Source organism: Pyrgilauda ruficollis, unplaced genomic scaffold (assembly GCF_017590135.1).
Source record: "Pyrgilauda ruficollis isolate IOZ18807 unplaced genomic scaffold, ASM1759013v1 scaffold48, whole genome shotgun sequence".
Taxonomy (NCBI): Eukaryota; Metazoa; Chordata; class Aves; order Passeriformes; family Passeridae; genus Pyrgilauda; species Pyrgilauda ruficollis.
This window is the reverse complement of record NW_024526377.1, coordinates 4,466,743-4,491,084: the sequence shown is the minus strand read 5'-3', so window position 1 is coordinate 4,491,084 and position 24,342 is coordinate 4,466,743. Positions and strand designations below refer to the sequence as shown.

Genomic DNA, 24,342 nt, shown 5'->3' with positions numbered 1-24,342 from the left:
AGCTCCTCACACACTCCACGATCCCAAACCCTTCCAACCCCACACACTCCACGATCCCAAATCCTTCCAACTCCACACACTCCACAATCCCAAACCCTTCCAGCTCCCCGCACACTCCACGATCCCAAACCCTTCCAACTTCAATCACTCCATGATCCCAAACCCTTCCAACTCCACACACCCCACGATCCCAAACCCTTCCAACTCCACACACCCCATGATCCCAAACCCTTCCAACTCCAATCACTCCATGATCCCAAACCCTTCCAACTCCTCACGCACCCCACAATCCCAAACCCTTCCAGCTCCCCGCACACCCCACGATCCCACGGCCCCGGGGGGGTGGCCCTGTGCCGCTCACCGTGCGGGGACAGCGCTATACGGCCGTGCACACCGTGCTCACTGTGAACTCGGCCTCGCCAGCCATGATGTCTGAGGGCTGCAGGTTCCTGTCGTACATGGGGTTCTCGAAGGTGCCCCTCACGTTGGTGTTCTCGTGGCCGGCGTAGCCGTTGAACGGGACTTTGGGTCTCCTCCTGTGGGATCGGGGACAAAGCCCGCACAGGGGACAGCCCTGAGGGAGGGCACTGACAGGGGAAACCCGTGGGGATGGGGCAGGAAAATCCTGCCGGGGGTTTGCAGCATTGATCAGGAGCAAAACTGAATTTACACCAGGTTCAAAGCCATGGGGTGGGGGGGAATTTGCTTTTTATCCTTCTCAATGTGGCCACAAATCCCATTCATGGCCAGCAAAACCCTCATTGCTCTCCTCTCCCAGATCCTCATCCCGCCATACTTTATTTTCCCATCTTCTGAATTAAACCAGCCCTAAAAGGGGGATTTTAAGCCCAGCTCACTGATACTTTTCTCAAATCCCTACCTTTCTTTCACCTTTTGGAGTTCCTGCTCCAATCTCCCAAACCCTCTTTGTTGCTGTCCCACCTCTTGAATTAAACCAGCTCTAAATGTGGGATTTTAAGCCCAGCTCACTGATATTTCTCTCAACTCCCTGAGTTTCTTTCACCTTTTGGGATTCTTGCCCCAAACCCACCTGTGTTTGTAGAGATAAAGCACAAACCCTGCAATAACCTCCCAAACCTTCTGTTTTTTTCCACCACCTTATTAAACCAGCCCTAAAGGGAGGGATTTAAAGCCCAGCTCACTGATACTTCCCTAAAATCCCTAAATTTCCTTCAGCTTTTGGGATTCTTGCCCCAAACCCACCTGTGTTTGTAGAGATAAAGCACAAACCCTGCAATAATCAGGGCGATGAAAGGCACAAGGATGGCGGCTGCCACGGAGCTGCTGTTGGATGCAAAGTGGTGGCCTATGGATTCGGGGTCGTTTTCCATCATGCTGATGTCTGGAACACAGCAGAAAGGAACACATTTCCCACATTTCCAAACCCCTGCTGGGGGAAAAGGGCTTGGCTCAAAGTACAGGTGGCACCAGCAGCAAAATGAGTGAAGTGGTGCTGGAAAAGGGAATTTAAAAATGGATGTGCAAGGATGAAGATCCAACTTAACTTAGGCCTCATCATTTATTTACAGCTGCAATTAAAGAGAGGTATAAATTGATTTATTTTGCAAAAAAGATCCAACTTGGATGCATGAAGTTGGGCTTTAAGGAGACTCTGAAACGCTGCAATAACGAGCATCCATAAAGTTGACGAGATTCCAGCAATCCTGAGGGATTAAAGAGCTCAAACCATGCTTTAAGAGGTATTTAGGAGCTTAAATTTTGGGTGGTTTAAGCTCCCAAGAGCCTCTGTGATTTCTGATGGAGACACTTTCTGTGGTGGGAATGGGATTTGGACTTGGCAGGGATTTGGGAATTTGGAAAAAAACACGTCCAGGTGTTGCCTGTGCTTCCAAACTCTCCCTGCCTTTGGACAGCAGCCTGGTTATTCCTCATTTTGCTCCCAAATTATAAATTTTATCCTTGTGCTGTTTGTTTCGTGCTGTTTGTCTCCCACAAACCTCACACCAAGTTCAGCAGAGCTCGGAAAGCGCGGAAAATTCAAGCCAGGGGTTGGAGAAACATTCCCTGCCTGGAAACCCCCAACCAGGCCAAAATGGAGCTTCTGGAATCGAGGGGAAAAGTGCAAATCCAAGGAATTTTACCAAGTCTCTGCAGGCCAAACTGCCCGAAGCCTTTGCCACGCACAAAGCCCTGGTACACGAAGGTGCCACTCGAGGACTCCGACGAGACCTGTGGAGAGTGGAAATCAATGGATTTATCCAATTTTTCCCTGGATTTAACACCCAGTTCATCCTAACCCCTTCCAAGTGCATTAATTTGATGCAATTCCCCAGAAAATCCTGGCATTTTTTAGGGAGCTTCACTGCCCAACAGCTGAAAATTCTCCATTCTCGAAGGAAGGGAAGCTAAAAAATTTTTGTGATAAACTGGAGAGGACATTGCTGATTCCAGAGAGAGAGGGAAAAAGTGGCCATGGGTCAGTGGGATCCACATTTTTTCCAAGCCCCATTGGATCCGTAAAGGGCTTGGGAAACTCCCAGACACAGGCAAAGGGTGAGGAGTTGGCTCCAGTAAGGAAAATCAGCTTTTCCAGCAAGAAGTTGAGCAGACATAAAACATCCACATGGAACAAATCCCGCTGGTTTCTCCTCCAGCATTATCTGGGAGATGATGGGTTCCAAACCCCAGGGCAATAAAACCAACCCCCAGCTGCAGGAGGAGCTGTCACCTGCTGGAGAAGTGCCACATGTCCCCTCCCAGCTCTGGGAATTACCCCTCAGCTCCAGGGAAGGGAAATCCAGGCTGGGACAGCCAAGGGAGGGTGGATTTTGTTCACTCACGTGTCCATCCAGAGCCCATTTGTCATTCCTGAACTTGTTGGCAAAGATCTCCAGTGGCCCCATGATCTGGTACACCTGGAGCAGCAGGTGCACGTCTTCCTTCTTGTAAATCCCTGGAAAAGAAGGGATTTTGTCAGCTCTGGGTCACTCTGGTTGGAAATAATTGAGTGGGAGGGCAGAGAAACCACGTCAGGATTTGAGTGGACACCAGCCCTGGCACTGGGATACACTGGGAAACACAGCCCAGGATATTGAAGATATTTTCCACATGGGAATGGACTCAACTCAATATTTAATTAATATTCAGGTTCTGCTGCTGAATGAGGAAGAGCCTGGTGCTGCAGGAGGGCAGGGACATGGAGCACTCGTGGGATCAGGAGCTGGAAGGGACCCCCAAGGACCATCAAAGTCCAGCTGACATAATTTCATGGGTTTTTTTGCCAAAAGCTCCAAGTCCTACCTTGGACACCTCCAGGGATGGGCACTCCAAACCTCGCTGGGCAGTTCCAAGATCTGAGCACCCTTTCCATGGAGAAACATTCCCAAAAATCCAACCTGGCACAGACTGAGGCTGTTTTATCCTGGGAGCAGAGCCTGACCCACCCTGGCTGCCCTCTCCTGTCAGGGAGTTTTGGGAAGCCCCCTGAACCTCCTTTTTTCCAGGTTCCATCAGGAGCTCTCCAGACCCTTTTCCAGCTCCATTCCCTTCTCTGGACACATCCAGCCCCTCAATTTCTCTCTGGCCATGAGTGACCAGAACTGGACACAAACCTAGAGGTATCCCAGTGTCATAGACAGGAAGAGAAATTATAAAAGAAAGGCCTCATAAAATCAGGCCTAAATTAATAGCTGCAAGTTCCCACGAGAAAACAATCTTGGTGTGAAAGATTCATTAACACAACAATCTATTCCTAGAGTGAAAAATAAGTGCACCAGTATAAACAATAAGATCTGTCTCATGAGAATCAGTAGAAAAACGCTGTAAACTAACTAAAAACACAGAAGTTTGACAGATATGCAAAATATCACAAACAAAATACCACGCAGACCAAAAAACTAAGTTTAAATAAGCGTCCACCAATAAGATCTGACACAGCACCTTCTGATAATCCCACAAAATATGACCTATCCAATCAAGAATGGGCTTTTATCACAACATCCCAGCAGTGCCAGCGCAGGGGACAGTCCCTGCCCTGGCAGTGCCAGTGCCATCCCCTCCCAAAGGCCACCTCGTCGTGTCCCTCACCCGACACCTGCAGCTCCACCCCGCTGTGGTCGATCAAGGTGGCGTTGACCTTGCTGGTGGCAGGGTCAAAGCTGGTGACAGAGAGCATGGCTGGCTGCTTCTTCCCCATGTACTCGTAGGAGCCTTTCCACAGGGAATTCCTTGCGAACACATCCGCAGGCACTGGAATTACAGCAGTGGGAGATGCAAAAAAAAAAATGGCAGCAGCATTTCCGTTTTTTCAGGGAAAAAAAAAAAAAACGGAGCAGGATTTTTTGTCTTTCTTTGAATTAGCTGATAATAATTAAATTGTTTTAAATATTTAATATTTGAAAAATATTTTGTGTTTTAAGTATCTTAAATCCCACCCGCTCTGTGCCATCACCATGGGGGACAAAGCCAAAACCAGTGACTTTAATTAGCCCGTTGTGACCAAAAACACAAGGAAAGTTTTAAAAACAAACCAACCCCTGAAATAATTTATTAGGAAAAGTTAACTTCAAACAAAAAATGTCAAATGTACAAAATCCTGGAAGGGAACGCTGCGGGGAGGGCAGTGGCTGTCGATGCCCATCTCCTGCAAGGATCCTGTTTGATCTCCAGGGAACAGGCTGGGGCACGTGGCAGCTTCCAGAGGGGGGGTTCAGGAGGGTGGATGTGAGGGGGCAGCAGGGATGTGTCCATGGGGACGAGCCCCCTGAGCCTCACCTGAGGCCTTGGCGAGTGGCGGCTCCCGCGCGGTGCCCACGGGCCTCCCGCTGGGCCGGACGTCGGCTGCGACAGGGGGCAAAGCACAGCTGGTCAATATTTGGGGTCTGGCACTGTCCACGCCAGGATTCCTGAGGCTGGAAAAGCCCTCCAAGGTCACAGAGTCCAAGCTGTGCCCGATGGCCACCTTGTCACCCAGCCCAGAGCACGGAGTGCCACGGCCAGGCCTTCCATGGGAATTCCAAACCTCCCTGGGCAGACCCTGCCAAGGCCTGACCCCCATTTCTGTGCAGAAATTTTCCCTAAAATCTGACCCCAAACTCCCCTGGTCCAGCCTGATGCCATTCCCTCTCCTCCTGTCCCTGTTCCCTGGGAGCAGAGCCTGACCCCCCCAGCTGTCCCCTCCTGTCAGGAGTTGTGCAGAGCCACAAGGTCCCCCCTGAGCCTCCTTTGCTCCAGGATGAGCCCCCTCAGCTCCAGCAGGAGTTTTCCAGCTCTGTTCCCTTCCCTGGACATGCTCCAGCCCCTCCATGTCCCAAATGGAGGAGCCCAGAAGTGGACACAGCACTCGTGGTGTCCCTCACAAGTGTCCAGGACAGGGGACAATCCCTTTCCTGCTCCTGCTGGTCCATCCCTGATCCAGCCAGGTGCCACTGGCCATGTGGGCACAGCTGGCTCATGTCCTGCTGCTGTCCCTCAGCATCCCCAGGTCCCTCTCTGCCTTTCAGCCTGTCCTGCCCTTCCCTCTGCTCCAATCCCAAGTGTCCAGAGTGACCCCGCTCCAGGAGAGCCACAGGGCTCCATTTCAATGGATCAGAACATGTTCCTCATCCAAGACTCTGTGGCAGGTAAAATGTGGGGGAGATAAACAATTTTTGTCCTGTGCAGGTATTTCCAGACCCAAAAACTCCCCAGGTGGCTCTTTAAGGAAAGACTGGAGGTGGCACCTGAGTGTTGGGTCACAGGTTACACTTGATGATCTCAAAGGTCTTTTCCAACCTAATTCTGGGATTCTGCTGTGGAAACCAACAGTGGAGACCCTCCTACCAAGTGAAAGTCAGGCTGGGCCATCCCACAACTTTTAAGGGAACAAAATCATGGCTGAAAACACCTCCCCTCTCCTCCCTTGGAGTTCTGACCCCAGAACTGAATCTTGGGTTTATCTGCAGTCTGAAAACCACCTTTGAAGCACCTCAAGGCTCAGGATCTCCACAACCTGAGAGCCTGGGGAGGGTCTCAGAGCCCAGCTGGTGCTGCCAGCCCCTCACCCAGGCAGATGGGGGGCTTCCCTGTCCAGCTGCCGTCGGCTTTGCAGGTGCGGTGCTCGGAGCCCCCGGTGAGGTAGAAGCCGCTCTGGCAGGAGTAGATCAAGGTGTAGCCCAGGGAGGGCAGGTCCAGGGCACCCACGTTGGCGTGGGATGGGGTCTCAGGCTGCTTGCAGTGGTGGGCTGGAGAGGACAGGGAGAACAGGTGAGAGAAACCAGCCAGGTGGGCACGGGGAGGGTGAAAAGTGACACCGTGACAGCAACGGGGGAACCCTCCTGGAAGAGTTTCTACAGCACAGCTCACAGGGATTTTTCCCAGCTGGAGGAATTAATGAGGAGCTTCCCATGCTGGGTTTCTGTTCCTGGCTAAAGCTGAAGCAGGCTCCAGCTGATGAGCTGGAAATCAGGATTGGCCACCCCCGTTTTTAAGGGAAAAAGACAAAGGTAAAAGATGCTGAAGCACCTCTGAGCCCAGAACTGAGTGCCAGGTGTGGGTGCAGACTAAAAACTGCCTTTGCAATCCCCAGTTCTCCCTAAAATCCAGCACATTTCCTCCAAGGATTCCTTTTCCAGAGCCTGGCTGAGGGCCCCAGCTCCCTGTGGCATTCCCAGGACTCACGGACGCAGTCGGGCTGGACGCCGCTCCAGGTCAGGTTGGGCAGGCAGGTCCTGGTGGTGGAGCCCTGCAGGAGATATCCCTTCTGGCACCTGAAGAACAGGATGCTTCCCACCTGTCCCAACGGGAGACAATCACTCAGCTTCCCAGGGATTCCCAGGCTTTCATTCCATCCCCTTGTCACCACCTCAGCCCTCACAGGGGCAGCTCCACGCCCAGGGAAGCTCCCAGCTGAGCAAAAATCCCACTTATGGTGTCTCCAAATTAATTAAACCTAAAATTAATTAATTAAACCCTAAGATTAAGGTAAATAATTAGCAGGAAAAATGGAAGGATCCACTCTGGCATCCACTATCCCTGCAGGGAATGGGTGGGAATGGAGCCCCCAAGGGAGTCACTGTGGGATTTTTGTCCCCATTCCAATGATTTCCTGCTGGATGAGAGATGGGATTAGCAAAGGCACCTGCAGGATTTGGCCTGAAAATTAATGGGAATTAATGTGAATAGCAGCAACTATTAATTAGCACTGTAATTAATTTCAGATACAATGCACTGCTTATTAATGCTGTGCAAACCCACTTGGAGGGCTAAAGGAGCACACTGGGGTGTCCTGCTCCCAGGAGGAGACAGGAATCCTTGGAAGGACACATGAATCCATAGGATGGGACATGAATCCATAGGATAGGACATTAATCCATGGAAGGACACAGGAATCCATAGGATGAGACATGAATTCATAGGATGGGACATTAATCCATGGAAAGACACATGAATCCATGGGATAACACAAGAATCCATGAGAGGGGACATGAACTCATGGGAGGACACAATAATCCATGGAAAGATGCAAGAATCCATGGAAGAAGGACACATGAATCCATGGGATAACACAGGAATCCATGGGAGAACATGTGAATCCATGGGAAGACACAAGGATCCATGGGAGGACACATGAATCCACAGGATAACATGTGAATCCATGACAGAAGGCATTAACTCATGGAAGGATACATGAATCCATGGGAGAACACAATAATCCATGAGAGGAAACGTGAATCCATGGAAGGACACATGAATCCATGGAATAACACAGGAATCCATGGGAGGACATGTGAATCCAGGCCAAGGACTGAGCAGGGCTGGCTTTGTGCTGCACCCCTCTTCCATGGCCATACCTGGTAACCCTGGGAATTGTTCTGCATCCCAAAAAGAGGCACCCCAGGATCTGCACACGTAGTGAGGCTGGGATCTGTTAAAAACAGGGAAGGGATTTATGGGAGGGTTCAGACCCCTCCAGGCACACGGGTCCTGCTGCACCTCTGGAACACAAGAGGGATTTGGCTCTGAAGGAACACATGGCAACAAGGAAAACCACATGGATCTTCTTGTTCCTTAAATCCCTGCCTGCTGCAGCACGAAGCAGCCAGAGGCACTTCATCCCTCAGGAGAAAAACTGAACACACACCTTGGATCAGGACAGCTCTTCCCCACATCCACACCCTCTGCTCCCAAGGGCCATCCCAAGCTCCAAGCACCACGGTGATCCCACCCTCCTCCCTGCCCTCTCCTGAGACATAAACTTTAAGGAATTTAGAGATTTTAGAGGAACTAAGATTTTAGTTAGAGATAAGCTTTATTGGAGTTCATTGAAATAAATGGGTAGGCCTTGATGAAGTTAAGAGTTAGTAGTTAACTAATACTTGATTGCTTGTCAACACAATGTTTGGTTAGCTGGGTTTATAATGAAGACTATAGAAACTGATAAATAGCTTTAGGAACATAAGACAATTGTGGGCCTCCTCTGCTCTGAAACCAATTGAAGACAGGGAATAGGAGTTCTACCAAGGGTTCATTTGTAATATTTGCATTGGAAAAGTAGAAGACTTCATTTACTTCCTCATTTTGAGACCCCTCCCCATGAAAGGGACCACTGACCCATTTCAAGGAATAAACTACACACGCTTAATAGCTTTAGAACTAATTAGCATACAAAGAGGGGAATGGGATGTACCAAAATTATGAATATGTATTTGTATTTTGGGTATTCAATACTTGTATAGATAAAAAGGGTCTGTAATCACCTGTGAATTGCAGTGTGTGTTTGGGAGCTATCCCTGGCAATAAACACACACTTTCTGACTTTAAACTGTTTGAGAGTCTCTGTCTGTCACAGCTGGATATCGGTACTAGATCAATATCCGTATTTTTTAAATAAATCCCTCCTCCCATCCTGATCTCCAAGGACCACGGGGTTGGGATTGGAAGTGAAGAGAGCCCCCAAAGCTTTCAGCTGGGCCCCCCTTACCGATGCAGCTGGGCTGGGTCCCGCTCCAGGTGCCGTCGGACTGGCAGAACCTCCGCGCCGACCCCACGAGCACCAGCGGGGCCAGGCAGGAGAAGGACACGGACGAGCGGTAGGTGAAGCCTCGGTCCTCCCTCCTGCCCTGGGCTGGGGTCCCCGGGTCCCCACAGAACACGGCTGCAACAGCAAAGGGACAAGGAGGTGGCCACAGACCCCTCAGGAATGTCGCATCCCATCCAGCCCATCCAGCTCCATGATTAGCTCAGGAATCAGGGGTGGCAGAAGGCATTGCTGGCTGCATTCCTTGTAATTATCTCCTTTTGGCAGTGGTTGTTAATTAACTTCCACCTTCTCCCCCGGATTTGCCTTTTTTTCCCCCCTCTTTTTTCTCCCCTAATTGCACGGTGTCACTTTGTTCCTTGGCTCTGTATCACACGGAAAGCCCACTAATTATCCCAGATCCTGGGAAAGGTGTGAGGAACAGTGAGGGGTTTGTGGGATTTAATACGAAAATGGATATTGTGCAGCTGGAAAAAGGACTCAGAGCTGCCTTTAGCATCAGGAGATGTTTAATTTCCTTTTTTGTTTGGTGTTTGCTGTTGTATCAAACCCACCCAGCTCCACAAAACACTCCCAACTTCTGCTGCAACATGGTGCCCTTTGCCAAAGGATTTTTTGGCAGTTCCAGGAATCCCGATTGCAGAAGATTGGGTCACTGAGGGCAAACACCCAGTTTTGAGGATATTTTGTAAGCAGGAACATGGAAAATGCCCGGATTCACCCCAAATGTGGCATCACCCTTCTGTAACAGGGGTAGAGTGACCACCTGTGTCCCTGGAATGACCACCAGCATCCCTGCCTCCTCCCTACAGATGCCAAACCAAGACTCCCAAAAATCCAAGCCATGAGGGAGCCGGGAGAGCAGCCAGACTTTGGCTCCAGACTCCTGAAGCATCACCATGCCACCAAAAATTCCCACTCCAGCTGCCGGAAAACTCCATTTAGGAACAGGGCACGAAGCACAGCACGATCCCTCCAAACCCTGAGCTGCCAAACCAGTGACACAGAGCTTAGAAAAAAAAGCTGGGAAAAGCCCCAAAAAGCTGGATTTGAAGCAGAATCCTGCTGATTGCTGGAAAAGAAGGAAGCTGCCTACTCACGGAAGCACTGGGGGATCTCCCCGCTCCAGGAGCCGTTGCCCTCGCAGGTGAGCACGGCGGGCAGGGACAGCTGGTAGCCCTCGAGGCAGGCGTAGCTGATGCTGGAACCCCAGCTGAAATCTGATCCCACCACCTTCCCGTTGGGAATGGCCTGGGGAGCTCTGCAGGTGATGGCTGGAGGAGAAGGAAAGAGGAGGAGGAGGAGGAGAAGGAGAAGGTGGAAAAGGAGGAAAAGGAGGAAAAGGAAAAGCAGGATGAGAAGGTGGAAAAGGAGGAAAAGGAAAAGAAGGAGGAGGAGAAGAAGGAGAAAAAAGGAAGGAGAAGGAGGAGAAGGAGGAGAAGGAGGAGAAGGAGGAGAAGGAGGAGAAGGAGGAGAAGGAGGAGAAGGAAAAGCAGGATGAGAAGGTGGAAAAGGAGGAAAAGGAAAAGAAGGAGGAGAAGGAGAAGAAGGAGAAAAAAGGAAGGAAAAGGAGGAAAAGGAGGAAAAGGCAAAATAGGAGGAGAAGGAGAAGGAGGAAAAGGAGGAGAAGGTGGAAAAGGAGGAAAAGGAAAAGCAGGATGGGAAGGTGGAAAAGGAAAAGAAGGAGGTAGCTGATGCTGGAACCCCAGCTGAAATCTGATCCCACCACCTTCCCGTTGGGAATGGCCTGGGGAGCTCTGCAGGTGATGGCTGGAGGAGAAGGAAAGAGGAGGAGGAGGAGGAGAAGGAGAAGGTGGAAAAGGAGGAGAAGGAGGAAAAGGAAAAGCAGGATGAGAAGGTGGAAAAGGAGGAAAAGAAGGAGAAAAAAGGAAGGAAAAGGAGAAAAAGGAGGAAAAGGAGGAGAAGGAAGAGGAGGAAGAGGAGGAAGAGGAGGAAGAGGAGGAAGAGGAGGAAGAGGAGGAAGAGGAGGAAGAGGAGGAAGAGGAGGAAGAGGAAAAGAAGGAGGAGAAGGAGAAGAAGGAGAAAAAAGGAAGGAAAAGGAGGAAAAGGAGGAAAAGGCAAAATAGGAGGAGAAGGAGAAGGAGGAAAAGGAGGAGAAGGTGGAAAAGGAGGAAAAGGAAAAGCAGGATGGGAAGGTGGAAAAGGAAAAGAAGGAGGAGAAGGAGAAGGAGGAGAAAAAAGGAAGGAAAAGGAGGAAAAGGCAAAATAGGAGGAGAAGGAGGAGGAGGACGAGGAACAGGAAAAGGAGAAAAGGAAAAGGAGAAGGAGAAGGAAAAGGAAAAGCAGAGTCAGGTCTCTCCACTTCTTAATTATTTCCATTAACAAGCAAATTCCACGCAGGGGTGAAGTCACCTCCTGCTCTCCAAGAGCATCTCCTGGGACTGGCACAAAGTGGGGACAAACCCTTCAATGTCTGGAGTTCAATCCCAAATTATGAAATATCATAATTTCATAATCCCAAATTATGAAACATCCAAGCCCAGGCCCTGCACAGACACCCCAAAATCCCACCCTGAGAGCATTGTCCAAATATTCCTTGAGATCCTGGGGCTGTGCCCGTTCCCTGGGGAGCCTGTTCAGTGCCCCACCACCCTCTGGGGGAAGAACATTTTCCTCAACATCTCTACAAATCCGATTTTGAAGTCAATGCTCATTCTCAGCTGAAGGTAAAAATCTGCCCTGACATGGTGTGAAAACTCATCCCAGATTTCCCCGAAGATTCACACATTTTGGACAACCTGGCTGAGGCTCAGACGAGCAGTTGAAGCCACAGCCTGTCGGGTTTTCACCCACTCTGGGGTGTTTGGAGATGACATTTTTGCAGTGCTCTGCTCTTCAGCTCAGAGCAGCTAAACCTGTGCCTCCAAATGAGACTCTTGGCCACATTCTGGATCATTTCTGCAGCATTTGCTCAGTGCAGAGAAAGAAAAAGGAGAGGAAGAATTGCTCTTTACAGCCTCTGAAGGAGCTGGAGTGCATTTGAGGGTTTTTATGTGGCCTGTTTTTATATCACCTCCGTGACAGGTGAATTTTCCAGATTTTTAAAGGAATGCAGAGATGCTGCCACACATTTTATCTGCACTGGGGGGTGAGGAAAAGAGATCCAGCCTGCCCAGCCACTGCTTTCCTATTTTCCTTTTCTATCTCTGAACCACAGGAGCCGTCTCAGAATAATGAAAAGACTCGCAGGGAACATTTTTCAGATGTTTCTGGGTGATGCCAGCACAGCGTCTGCTGGAAAAACACAATATTTCATCCGAGCTTGATCCGAGTTTTTGTGCAAAATCACTTTACTCCCTGGGCTTTGAAGGAGAAGAGCAATTCCTTCCCTCCCTCCCAGGCACAGATTGATAGCCCTGAACACAGCAAGGTGTTGCTGCTTCCCTGACAAACGCCAAACTTTGGGTGGAAGGAGGGAGCTGAGGAGCGCCCAGCCAGGCTTCCAGGGAAACTCTGGTGGCCTGCAAAACTTGTCTCCTGCACCCCCAGCAGGGTTCCTACCCTTGCAGACAGGTTTGGTGCCGTTCCAGGTGCGGTCCTTGGTGCAGGTGAGGGCAGCTGCTCTGTCTGACTCCATCATGAAGCCAGGAGTGCACTGGAACACCACGGATTTGTTGTAGGTGAAGTCACTGCCCAGCCTCAGCCCGTTGGCCGGCACGCCGGGGTCTCCACAGTTGATCACTGCCAAGGAAGGGAGAAAGGAGAATTTCTGGCAGCTGGAACCACACCTGTGATGCTCCTGAGTGGTTTTTTTCCCAGGTGGGATTTAACCAGTTAAATGTGGAGCAGGTTTGTAGCACAAGGTGGAGCTTAATGGCTCATTAAGACCTTGAAAGGAGCTGGATTAACACTCATTAAACTTTAAAGCAAAGCCGGGTCAAACCTGGGTGAAGGGAAGGCAGTTTGCCCACAGCACTCCCCACTTAGCCCAGTCACTGCCTCTGATGTAAATCCAGCTTTGTCACCACCCCGTTCCCAGCCCTGAGGTCACATCCCTGCCCCAGGAATGTCACACTCAGGAGCAGCCCCAGAGAGCCCCCCCGAGCTGAGCCAACACCCACTCCCAAAATTACCCCAGAGCTCCCTCCATCCAGCTGGAAAAAGAACCCTAGAGCAAGATTTTTCCATTAGATCCCAGCAGAAGTCCCAGGCTGAGCTGCTGCTGGTGCCAGGCCAGGCTTTAGCAGAGTTTCTCAGGGTGGCACTCTCTCGGTGCCTTAGGATTTGAGCTTTCCTATTTTTCATATATTTTTAATCCTGCAGTTCTTAGTCTGTAACTCCAAACTCCACACACAGTGTGAGCTGCTGCTTTCCCATTTTGGGCAGACACAACAATTCCTCTCCAGGCCTGGCAATCAAGGACACCTCACTGCCTCAGGCCTGAGAAATGGAAACAAAAGTGAGTTGGGGGGAGAAAACCTGGGGTCAATGACTTCATTACCTAAAGCTGCAATTGGAATTAATTAATCCCCAAAATGCAAATGGACCAAAATTATAAAAGTGTGAAACCTGTGACTCATCATCCATTTTTTGGGTTTAGCCCCTGGGGGGGCTTTGTCTGCCCTAAATGTATCTGAAGGCCCTTCAATAAATACAACTGCTTTTTATTCTCTTAACTTTGTCTGGCCTCTGTTTTTAGGTAGCCCAAAAGGCATCAAGTGGGCACAGCTGGGCCTGGCAGCTCATCCTTGCCCTCTCCCTGTGGCAGGATTCCATCCCAGTGATGCCCTGTCAAGGCTGAGCTGGAACAGAGTTAAAGAATAAAGCAGGGATTTATTAAAACAATCTCCTCAATGGAGATTGTGTGGCAACACAAGAGCCCAGCCAGGGCTGCACCCAAAATGAACCAAAATGGTCCCAAAAATGGATCACTGGTTACAACATCTCACATTTTTATAAGTCTGGTCCATTTGCATATTGGAGTTAATTGCCCAATTACAGCTTTAGGTTATGAAGTCCCATTCTTGTTGTTTTTTTCTCTTCAGCCCACGCTGTTTGTGCCCTTGGGTCTGAGATTTGGGTGGTTCTCCTTCGTCCCCAGCTGAAGCAGGAATTGTTTTGTCTCCCTGCTCTGTGCAGAGAGCTCACCATCCCCTAAAATAAAGCTCAGACCCACTCACTAAAGCAGCACAGAACCCAAAAACCACAAAAGCTAAACCTGAGGCAGCACCAGTGCTCACCAGTGCACTCGGGGCTGGTCCCAGTCCAGGTGCCGTTGACGGTGCAGTGCCTGCTCAGCACCCCTGTGGAATAATAACCTTCCCTGCACTGGTAGATGATGGAGCTGGAGAACACCAGGCCGTCGTTGAAGATCACCCTGGCATTGCTGGGCGTCCCGGGATTCCCGCAGGAAATCACTGCCAGGGAAACGGGGAAATTAAAATAACCCAGGGAACACAAACAACCCCCAGAACCCCGAGGGGCTCCTCCTGCATTGCCTGTCCTCAGTAAAGGCAAATTCTGGGATGTGAGAACACTTCTGGGAGACATTCTGGGGACATGAGAGCATTTCTGGGGACACCAGAGACATTCTGGGGACACCAGGGCATTCCTGGGGACTCTGGAGCAGTTCTGGGGACACCAGAGCAGTCCTGGGGACATCAGAGGAATTCTGGGGACACCAGAGCAGTCCTAGGGACACCAGGGCAATCCCGGGGAAACTGGAGCAGTCCTGGGGACACCAGAGGAATTCTGGGGACAGTACAGCAGTTCAGCTCTGGGGACACCGGGGCAGCTCTGGGGACACCGGGGCAGCCCAGGGGACACTGGGGCAGCTCTGGGGACACCGGGGCAGCCCAGGGGACACTGGAGCAGCTCTGGGGACACCAGAACACCTCTGGGGACACTGGGGCAGCTCTGGGGACATCAGAACAGCTCTGGGGACACCGGGGCAGCTCTGGGGACACCAGAAGAGCCCCGGGGCTGTGGCACAGGGGTACCTTCGCACTCGGGCTGCGTGCCGCTCCAGGAGCCGTTGGCGTGGCAGATCCTCTCGGAGGAGCCCCGCAGGGAGTAGCCGGGCTCGCAGCTGAACCTCACCACGCTGCCCACGTCGAAGGCGTCCCCCAGCCCAATCCCATGGGAAGGGATCCCGGGATCGCCGCACACGCCCTGGCTGCCCCCTGCCCAGGGAGAGCACAGAGTCACCAGAGCCGCCAGGGGACGGTGGCTCTTGTCACCCTCATCGGGAATGCCACCCCCAGCAGAGCAGTGCAATTCCAAATTAAACATTCCCTGGTTCCAGGAGCCCCCCTGGTTTTGAGCTGGATGCAAACATGGCCACAATTCCTGAATCACAAGGTGGAGCCTCCCCCATCAGCCCCAGGGATGTTTCCCCTCCACAAAGGAATTCCCACATGCTCCAAGCCAGCCCAGAGCAGCCGGCACTCAGGAGCATGGGGGAAAGGGAAGGGAAAAGGGAAGGGTTGGGGAAGTTCAGGGAAGGGAAGTTCAGGGAAAGGAAGGGAAGTTCAGGGAAGGAAGTTCAAGGAAGGGCAGGGAAGTTCAGGGAAAGGAAGTGCCTCCTCCTCGAGGCACAAGGAGTAGGTGATGATGGGTGGGAGGTGATGCCAGTGGCTGGGTGACCAGGAACGGGTGACAACGAATGAGTGAACGTGAGTGGATGACCATAGATGGGTGACTGTGAATGGGTGACTGTGGCTACCTGACCATGGCTAGCTGACTGTGGCTGGGTGACTATGAACGAATGACCATGGCTGGATGACCATGAAAAGGTGACCATGAATGGGTGACCATGAATGGATGACCATAAGGCACAAGGAGTAGGTGATGATGGGTGGGAGGTGATGACAGTGGCTGGGTGACCAGGAATGGGTGACAACGAATGAGTGAACGTGAGTGGATGACCATAGATGGGTGACTGTGAATAGGTGACTGTGGCTAGCTGACCATGGCTAGCTGACCATGGCTGGGTGACCGTGAATGCATGACCATGGCTAGATGACTGTGGCTAGTTGACCATGGCTGGATGACCATGAACCAGTGACCATGAATGGGTGACCATGGCTGGATGACCATGGCTAGCTGATTGTGGGACCATGGCTGGATGACCATGAAAAGGTGACCATGAATGGGTGACCATGAATGGATGACCATAGCTAGCTGACCGTGGCTGGGTGACCATGGCTGGGTGACCATGAACTGGTGACCATGAATGGGTGACCATGGCTAGCTGACTGTGGCTGGCTGACCATGAATGGGTGACCATGGCTGGCTGACCATGTATGTGTGACCATGGCTGGCTGACTGTGGCTGGGTGACCATGAACAGGTGACCATGGCTAGCTGTCCATGTCTGGGTGACCCCCGCTAGCTGACCATGAATGGGTGACCATGGCTGGCTGACCATGTATGTGTGACCATGAATGGGTGACCATGAACAGGTGACCATGAATGGGTGATCGTGGCTAGCTGACCATGAACAGGTGACCATGAAAAGCTGACCATGAACGGGTGACCATGGCTAGCTGACCCTGTCTGGGTGACCATGAAAAGATGACCATGAACGGGTGACCATGGCTAGCTGTCCATGTCTGGGTGACCCCCGCTAGCTGACCATGAATGGGTGACCATGAGCAGGTGACCATGAACAGGTGACCATGAACAGGTGACCACAGCTAGCTGACCATGTCTGGGTGACCATGAAAAGGTGACCATGGCTAGCTGACTGTGTCTGGGTGACCATGGCTAGCTGACCATGAACAGGTGACCATGAGCAGGTGACCATGAACGGGTGACCATGGCTAGCTGACCCTGTCTGGGTGACCATGAAAAGATGACCATGAACGGGTGACCATGGCTAGCTGTCCGTGTCTGGGTGATCATGAAAAGATGACCATGGCTGGGTGACCATGGCTAGCTGACCATGAACGGGTGACCATGGCTAGCTGACCATGAACAGGTGACCATGAAAAGGTGACTATGGCTAGCTGACCGTGTCTGGGTGACCATGAAAAGGTGACTATGGCTAGCTGACCGTGTCTGGGTGACCATGAAAAGGTGACCATGGCTAGCTGTCCGTGTCTGGGTGACCATGAAAAGGTGACCATGAAAAGGTGACCGTGGCTAGGTGTCCGTGTCTGGGTGACCATGAACAGGTGACCATGGCTAGCTGACCATGAACAGGTGACTATGGCTAGCTGACCATAAACAGGTGACCATGAGCAGGTGACCATGGCTAGCTGTCCGTGTCTGGGTGACCCCCGCTGCCCCTCCCGGGGCCCCTCACCAGAGCAGTGAGGCAGGGAGCCGCTCCAGCGCCCGTCCAGCTGGCACATCCGCGTGGCATTGCCCACCAGCGTGCGCCTGCCCAGGCAGCTGTACCTGACCACGGAGCCCACCGTGTGCTTGTCCCCCGAGATCTGCGCGTGGGGAGGGGACCCGGGGTGGCCACACGACACCACTGCAAGAGAGACACAGCTTCAGCACCTGGAAATTCCAGAATTATGGCTCGGGGGGGCTTTAAACGTCAGTTAATGCCAACCCTTTCCATGGGCAGGGATGCTTTTCCCTATCTCAGGTTGCTCCAAGCCCTGTCCAGCCTGGCCTTGGACACTTCCAGGGATGGGACACTTCCAGCTGCTCTGGGCACCTGTGCCAAGGCCTCCCCACCCTCATAGGGAAGTTCAACACACAGGAAACAAAAACATGGGATAATATTATTTTTTTTTTAAACTTTGAACCCCAGGAATCCAAGGAATCAGTGGTAAAACAGACCTGGGTTTCCAAATGCCCACAAATCCTACAAACCCTAATATTTTATGGGAGATAAAATGGAGGAAGGAGATCCCTTGTACTCAAGGGGGCTGAGGGAGCCTGGGATTGGGGTTTTAACAGGAATTCCCTCCTGGCTGTGGGAATATGGATCATCACTCACCAATTCCCCAGGAACCATGCAAGGGGTGAGGACAGGACAAAAGGAGAGGAAAATGTGCCCAAAACTGCTCAGTAGGATTTGGTGTGGAGGGATAAACATGGAAAAAAAAAAAAGGAACAATCCCAGCTTTGGAACAGCTCAAGCCAATTGGAATTTCCGGAGTTCTGAGGCCATTCCCAAGGGCAGGGAATGGGACTGAAGCTGGTTTAGTGCCCAAAGGGACAAACTGGTCATGCTGGGAGTGGGGCTGATCCTGCCTGCACCTCCCTAAGGCAGCTAAAATCCACTCTGGATCCCAAATTCCCAGTGTAAGACTGGGACCCACTCACTCAGGTGAGTCCTCACTTAGGTGAGCCCTCACTCAGGTGAGTTCTCACTCACCCAGGTGTACCCTCAGCCACTCAGGTGAGTTTCCACTCACTCAGGTGAGTCCTCCCTCTGCTCCAGAGCTGGTCCTGCCCTCTCCACCTGCACCGTCCCAGCTGGATCCTCTCCTCACCCTCAAAATCCATTGGGATCCACCTGTCCTTACACAGAGAACCTCCTGCAGCAGAATCCTCTCTTCAAATCCCAAAACCCATTGGGATTCTACCTGGAACCCCCAAAATCCATTGGGATCCACCTGTCCTTACACAGAGAACTCCCTCCAGTAGGATCTTTTGCTCAAACCCCAAAATTCATTGAGATTCCTCCTGGAATCCCCCAGATCCACTGGGATCCACCTGTCCCTACACAGAGAACTCCCTCCAGCAGGATCCTCTCCTCAAACCCCAAAACCCATTGGGATTCCACCTGGATCTCCCAAAATCCATTGGGATTCCACCCGGAACTCCCAAAACCCATTGGGATTCCACCTGGATCTCCCAAAATCCATTGGGATTCCACCCGGAACTCCCAAAACCCATTGGGATTCCACCTGGATCTCCCAAAATCCATTGGGATTCCACCCGGAACTCCCAAAACCCATTGGGATTCCACCCGGAGCTCCCACAATCCACTAGGATCCTCCTCTCCCTACACAGAGAATGCCCTCCAGCATGATCCTCTCCTCAAACCCCAAAACCCATTGGGATTCCACCTGGAACTCCCAAAATCCATTGGGATTCCACCCAGAACTCCCAAAATCCATTGGGATTCCACCTGGACCTCCCAAAATCCACTAGGATCCACCTGTCCCTACACAGAGAATGCCCTCAGCAGGATCCTCTCCTCAACCCCAAACCCCCTTCCATGCGAAACTCCTGAAACCACTGGGATCATTCCCAGGTGGATTTTTTTTTGGGGGGGGGGGATTTTCCCTCATGAATCCTGCTAAACCCCGTGACATGAGCTGGGCAGGGAGGGTTGGGGCCACTTACAAAGGCACTGGGGGAGGGCTCTGTCCCACGTGCCATCGCCCTGGCACGTCAGGACGTGCGTTCCCAACAAATAAAATCCGTGGATGCACTGATAGGACACGGTGGTGCCGAAGCTGAACCTGTGGGGGCCGCTCGGCTGCACTTGCCGGACGCTGTTTTCCAGGTGCCCGGGGTCAGAACAGTTCACAACTGCAAACAAACAACAGAACAACACCCAAAAAATAACGGGAGGCAAAGGGTGGGGCAGAAAATGTGTGGTTCTCAAAAAAAAAAAAAAAAAGCGGGAAAAAAGGTGGGAAGTTGAAGATTTTATGTTGTGATTTAAGTTTTTTTTTTTCCCCCCTCTGAGATTTTTGAGGGTGGGAGTGGAAAAATTTCTTGTGAAAAGGGAGTCCAGGCAATGCTGCAGGTTCTCACCCAGCAGCAGAGGCTGGATCTCCAGCCCCAAATTGGGATTTAGATTATCCAGCTGGGAATAACTGATCCCAAACTGGGATTTCCATCATCCAGCAGGGAATAATTGATAATCCAGCATGGTCAGAGATCCTGGATTAGGGGAATGCAAAGGGAGGGAGTGCAGGGAGAGGAGGGGATTTGGGAAGTGAACCTGAGTGCTGATCCCATGGGAAAAAGGGAAGAGGGCTCTGCACAAAGCTGTGGGAAGATATTTCCTGGGAAGATAAACGAGGAGGTTGGACAAGGTGATTTGAGAGGGAGCAGAGGAGAGATCCTGATTTTCCATGGACATGGACTGTGACCACCAGGGTGTGTCTTTAGGGCTGTGCCTGCCTTTAACACCCTCTGACCCCAAATTTGGGTCTGATCCCAAATTTCCTTTTCCAACACACTCCAACACCTTGGAGAACGCAGCGAGGTGAGAAAATCCCACGGGATTTACAGCGACCCTGGGATCTCCAACATCCTCTGGGTGCTTTCCAGGGATTTCTGGCTTGGGATCATGGAGAAATCCCCAAGGAAGGCCCAGACTGACCTCGGCAGGAGGGCAGGGTGCTGCTCCACTGGCCGTTGGCCAGGCACTGGGATTGGGAAGCTCCCTCCAGGCGGAAGCCGGGGTTGCACTGGAATTTGGCCACATCGTTGAGGTTGAACTGGGAGCCCTGGGTGAGGCCGTTGGGGGGGTTGCCAGGGTGGCCACAGGTGATGGCTGCAAGGACAAAATGGAAATATCACTGGATTTATTCCTGGAGAAAAGGTGGATTATTCACTGGAAAAAGTTGTGAAGGTAGGAGAGCATAAAAACCCCCACATCAATCCCAAAACCCAAAGATTTGGGGCCTGCTCTCTTGAGATACAGGATGACATTGAGAGAAAGGGATTTTTGTAGGTTTTAGTGGCACCAGGAATTCCCTGTATCCCTCTCCAGGCAGCTGAGTGCCAGGATCTCACTGATTTACACCACATAGCCCTCTCCAAAAATCCCAGCTCCTGCTCTTAATCCCACACCAGCTCCTGCTCTTAATCCCACACCACCCCCGGCATCCCAAACTCTGTTGTTCCCTCCCTCTCTCCCCATGCCAGTCCTGGCTGCTCCCTGCAGGGAAAAGTTACACCTGGAAGCAGAGAGAAAAGAGGGAAAATAGGAGGAAAATCAGAATTCCAGGACAGAGCCTGAAGAGATGAAATCTGCCCAAGTAGGAGAAACTTTGTGGGAAAATTTTACTTCCAAATCCCTGAAGTGAGGATTTTTTTTTTTGACTTTTTTTTTTTTTTCTCTGAGGTTGCTGTTGGCTCGGGATGAAGTGAAGGGCACAGGAGCTGCTCTGGCAATTCCCAGGGAAGCAAAGCCAATTCCAGCATCCCAAATACTTCTGGGAAGTGGCTGGAACACTCTGCTGTCACCTCGGCAGGTGACACAGGGAGGGCACAGCCCCGCTGCTGGCAGAGCCTTTGATTCCAGCCAGCTCCAGGCCACAAAAGGAAACTCAGGATGAGCCACCAGGAGATTCTTGGCTGCCTAAGGAATGTGACATCCTGGGACAGCTGAGGACAAAGCTTTATTGATCATTGTCACACGGAATGTCCTGATTTGTCCATCAGGACGAATTCAGTTTTCCTGGCCAGCTGCCAGCACCAGGAGATTGAAGGGAAGATGAAATTCCCACAAAAGATCCATAACAAATCTGACTGCCCAGGTGGGCTGGAGCACGGGGATGGGGATTTGTTCCAAGCTGGTGGCAGGGAGAAATGAGAAATATGGAGTGCTGCAGGAAGCAGGTTTGGGATATCATCCCACGTGTTTGGAAATGGGAGGGATTCTGTCCCTGGATAAAAACAGGCTTCCCACAGTTCCACGGATCAAACAGAGGAGGTGACTGCAGCAGGTTGGGAGGGGAAACACCAGGAGAACTGGGAATGGTGCTGTGCCCTGAGTGGGGTCAATAAAGCCCTGGGGTGCCTCATTCCACACCCCACCAGAGCTCGGATCGCCAATCCCAAATTTCTGTTACCCCCAAGGTCTAAAGTGTGCAATAACTCAGAATTCCAGAATGGTTTGGGATGGAAAGGAGTTTAAAGCCCATCCCATTCCAGCCCCTGCCATGGGCATGTAAATTCCACCCTTTCCAACCATTCCTCTCCCAAAAATCTCCAGCAGGATCTCAGACACCCCCCAAATTCTTCCTCCTTCTGCGTGCACGGCCAGCCCACACCTCGGGGGTGTGAGCTCTGCTCAGCCCTTTCCACAACCCCTTCCACAGCCCCTTCCTGGCCCTCCTGGCTGGAATTTTCCCCCCAGGGCTGAAGGAATGACCAGTACTTCTGCACACACGAATTTAATAGAAAGATTTGATGGACAAGTAAAATACCTTTTACTAACCAATAAAGTAATTGGCCAGAAAGCTACTGACCAATTGGAGTGACACGTGAGGTCTGTAAAACTGCATAAAAAGGAGTTATAAAGAGTAGGTTTTTTTCCTGCATGAAGAAAATGGAGTCTCAGTAGCAAAACACCCTGAATGTGCATCCATGACCATCCCATACCTCGGGGGTGTGAGCTCTGCCCTGCCCCTTCTACAACCCCTTCCACAGCCCCTTCCAACCCCTTCCAGGCTGGAATTTCCCCCCAGGGCTGAAGGAATGACCAGTACTTCTGCACACAGGAATTTAAGAATAGAAAGATTTGATGGACAAGTAAAATACCTTTTACTAACCAATAAAGTAAATGGCTACAAAGCTACTGACCAATTGGAGTGACACACAAGGTCTATAAAACTGCATAAAAAGGAGTTATGTGAATAAAGAATATTTTTTTTCTTGCATGAAGAAAATGGAGTCCTGTGTGATTTATTCTGATAGAAAACCACCCTGAACGTGCATGCACGGCCACCCCACACCTCATGGGTGTGAGCTCTTCCACAGCCCCTCCCAACTCCTTCCAAGCTGGAATTTCCCCCCAGGGCTGAAGGAATGACAAGTACTTACGCACACAGGAATTTAAGAATAGAAAGATTTGATGGACCCTAACCTATAAAGTAATTGGCAAGAAAGCTACTAACCAGTTGGAATGACACATGAGGTCTGTAAAACTGCATCAAAAGGAGTTATGTGAATAAAGAACAGTTTTTTTTCTTGCATGAAGAAAATGGAGTCTCAAATCAGTGTGGTCATCAAGAACAGGTCTTGCTGCTCCAGACCATCATTCTGGCCTCTCACTTGCTCCAGACTAGGTGAACATGAACTTTAAGAGCACTTCTGTCTTTAGGAGCACTTCTGTCTCCTGCAGCTCATCCTCAAGAGCTGACAGAGGCGTCTGTCAGTCCTCGCTCTTCCTCCTTCTCATGGGTGTGAGCTCTGCCCAGCCCTCTCCACAAGCCCTTCCACAGCCCCTTCCAGGCTGGAATTTCCCCCCAGGGCTGAAGGAATGGCAAGTACTTACGCACACAGACAGGCGTCTTGCCGGACCAGCGGTGGTCCTGCTGGCAGATGCGCACGGACATGCCGATGAGGCGGAAGCCGGGCTGGCACTGGTACACCACGCTGCCGCGGTAGTTGTAGTTCTCCCCGTTGATCTGCCCGTTCACAATGGGGCTGGGCACGCCACAGTGCCCGGCTGGAGGGGGGAAAACAGCGGGAATCAGCTGGGGGATCCACATCAGAGGTGTTCCCAAAAGGCATCGCCCGGATCTCTGCGGGATTGGGGTGAAGAGAAGCCCAGACTGGGTTGGGTTGGAAGGGAATGTAAGGATTGTCCACAGGGACACCTTCCACCGTCCCACATCACTCCAAGCCCTGTCCAACCTCTCCTTGGACACTTCCAGGGATGGGGCAGCCACAGCTTCTCTGGGCATGGATGGGGTTTGGAGAAGCCCAGACTGGGTTGGGTTGGAAGGGGATGTAAGGATTGTCCACAGGGACACCTTCCACTGTCCCGCATCACTCCAAGCCCTGTCCAGCCTCTCCTTGGAGACTTCTGGGATGGGGCTTCTCTGGGATGGGGCATGGATGGGGTTTGGAGAAGCCCAGACTGGTTGGGTTGGATGGGAACGTTAAGGGTTGTGCACAGGGACACCTTCCACCATGCCAGGTCACCCTGTCCAACCTCTCCTTGGACACTTCCAGGGATGGGGCAGCCACAGCTTCTCTGGGCACCCTGTGCCAGGGCCTGCCCACCCCCACAGGGACACCTTCCACCGTCCCACATCACTCCAAGCCCTGTCCAACCTCTCCTTGGACACTTCCAGGGATGGGGCAGCCACAGCTTCTCTGGGCACCCTGTGCCAGGGCCTGCCCACCCCCACAGGGACACCTTCCACCGTCCCACATCACTCCAAGCCCTGTCCAACCTCTCCTTGGACACTTCCAGGGATGGGGCAGCCACAGCTTCTCTGGGCACCCTGTGCCAGGGCCTGCCCACCCCCACAGGGACACCTTCCACCGTCCCACATCACTCCAAGCCCTGTCCAACCTCTCCTTGGACACTTCCAGGGATGGGGCAGCCCCAGATTCTCTGGGCATGGATGGGGTTCATGATGCCCAAATGGTTTGGGTTGGAAGGGAACATAAGGGACAAAGAGGGCACCTGGAAAATCCAACCTTTTCCCTGCTGCCTCT

At 51.7% G+C, this 24,342-nt stretch overlaps 1 protein-coding gene across 1 annotated transcript in view; it reads right to left on the bottom strand.

The window, feature by feature from the left end:
* The window catches only part of CSMD2 (CUB and Sushi multiple domains 2), a 241,716-nt gene that overhangs the window by 1,525 nt on the left and 215,849 nt on the right, over window positions 1-24,342 (bottom strand). The window contains exons 51-68 of the mRNA XM_041479143.1: window positions 23,168-23,341; window positions 20,264-20,437; window positions 19,273-19,461; window positions 17,267-17,440; window positions 14,959-15,141; window positions 14,200-14,376; window positions 12,521-12,700; window positions 10,099-10,272; window positions 8,942-9,115; window positions 7,812-7,885; window positions 6,640-6,751; window positions 6,024-6,203; window positions 4,756-4,821; window positions 4,069-4,230; window positions 2,823-2,935; window positions 2,124-2,211; window positions 1,225-1,363; window positions 362-536 (exon numbers count right to left, since the gene is read on the bottom strand). Of these exons, the coding sequence (XP_041335077.1) occupies window positions 377-536; window positions 1,225-1,363; window positions 2,124-2,211; window positions 2,823-2,935; window positions 4,069-4,230; window positions 4,756-4,821; window positions 6,024-6,203; window positions 6,640-6,751; window positions 7,812-7,885; window positions 8,942-9,115; window positions 10,099-10,272; window positions 12,521-12,700; window positions 14,200-14,376; window positions 14,959-15,141; window positions 17,267-17,440; window positions 19,273-19,461; window positions 20,264-20,437; window positions 23,168-23,341 (2,693 nt within the window). The 3' untranslated portion in view covers window positions 362-376. The remainder of the gene's footprint in view (window positions 1-361; window positions 537-1,224; window positions 1,364-2,123; window positions 2,212-2,822; window positions 2,936-4,068; window positions 4,231-4,755; window positions 4,822-6,023; window positions 6,204-6,639; window positions 6,752-7,811; window positions 7,886-8,941; window positions 9,116-10,098; window positions 10,273-12,520; window positions 12,701-14,199; window positions 14,377-14,958; window positions 15,142-17,266; window positions 17,441-19,272; window positions 19,462-20,263; window positions 20,438-23,167; window positions 23,342-24,342) is intronic.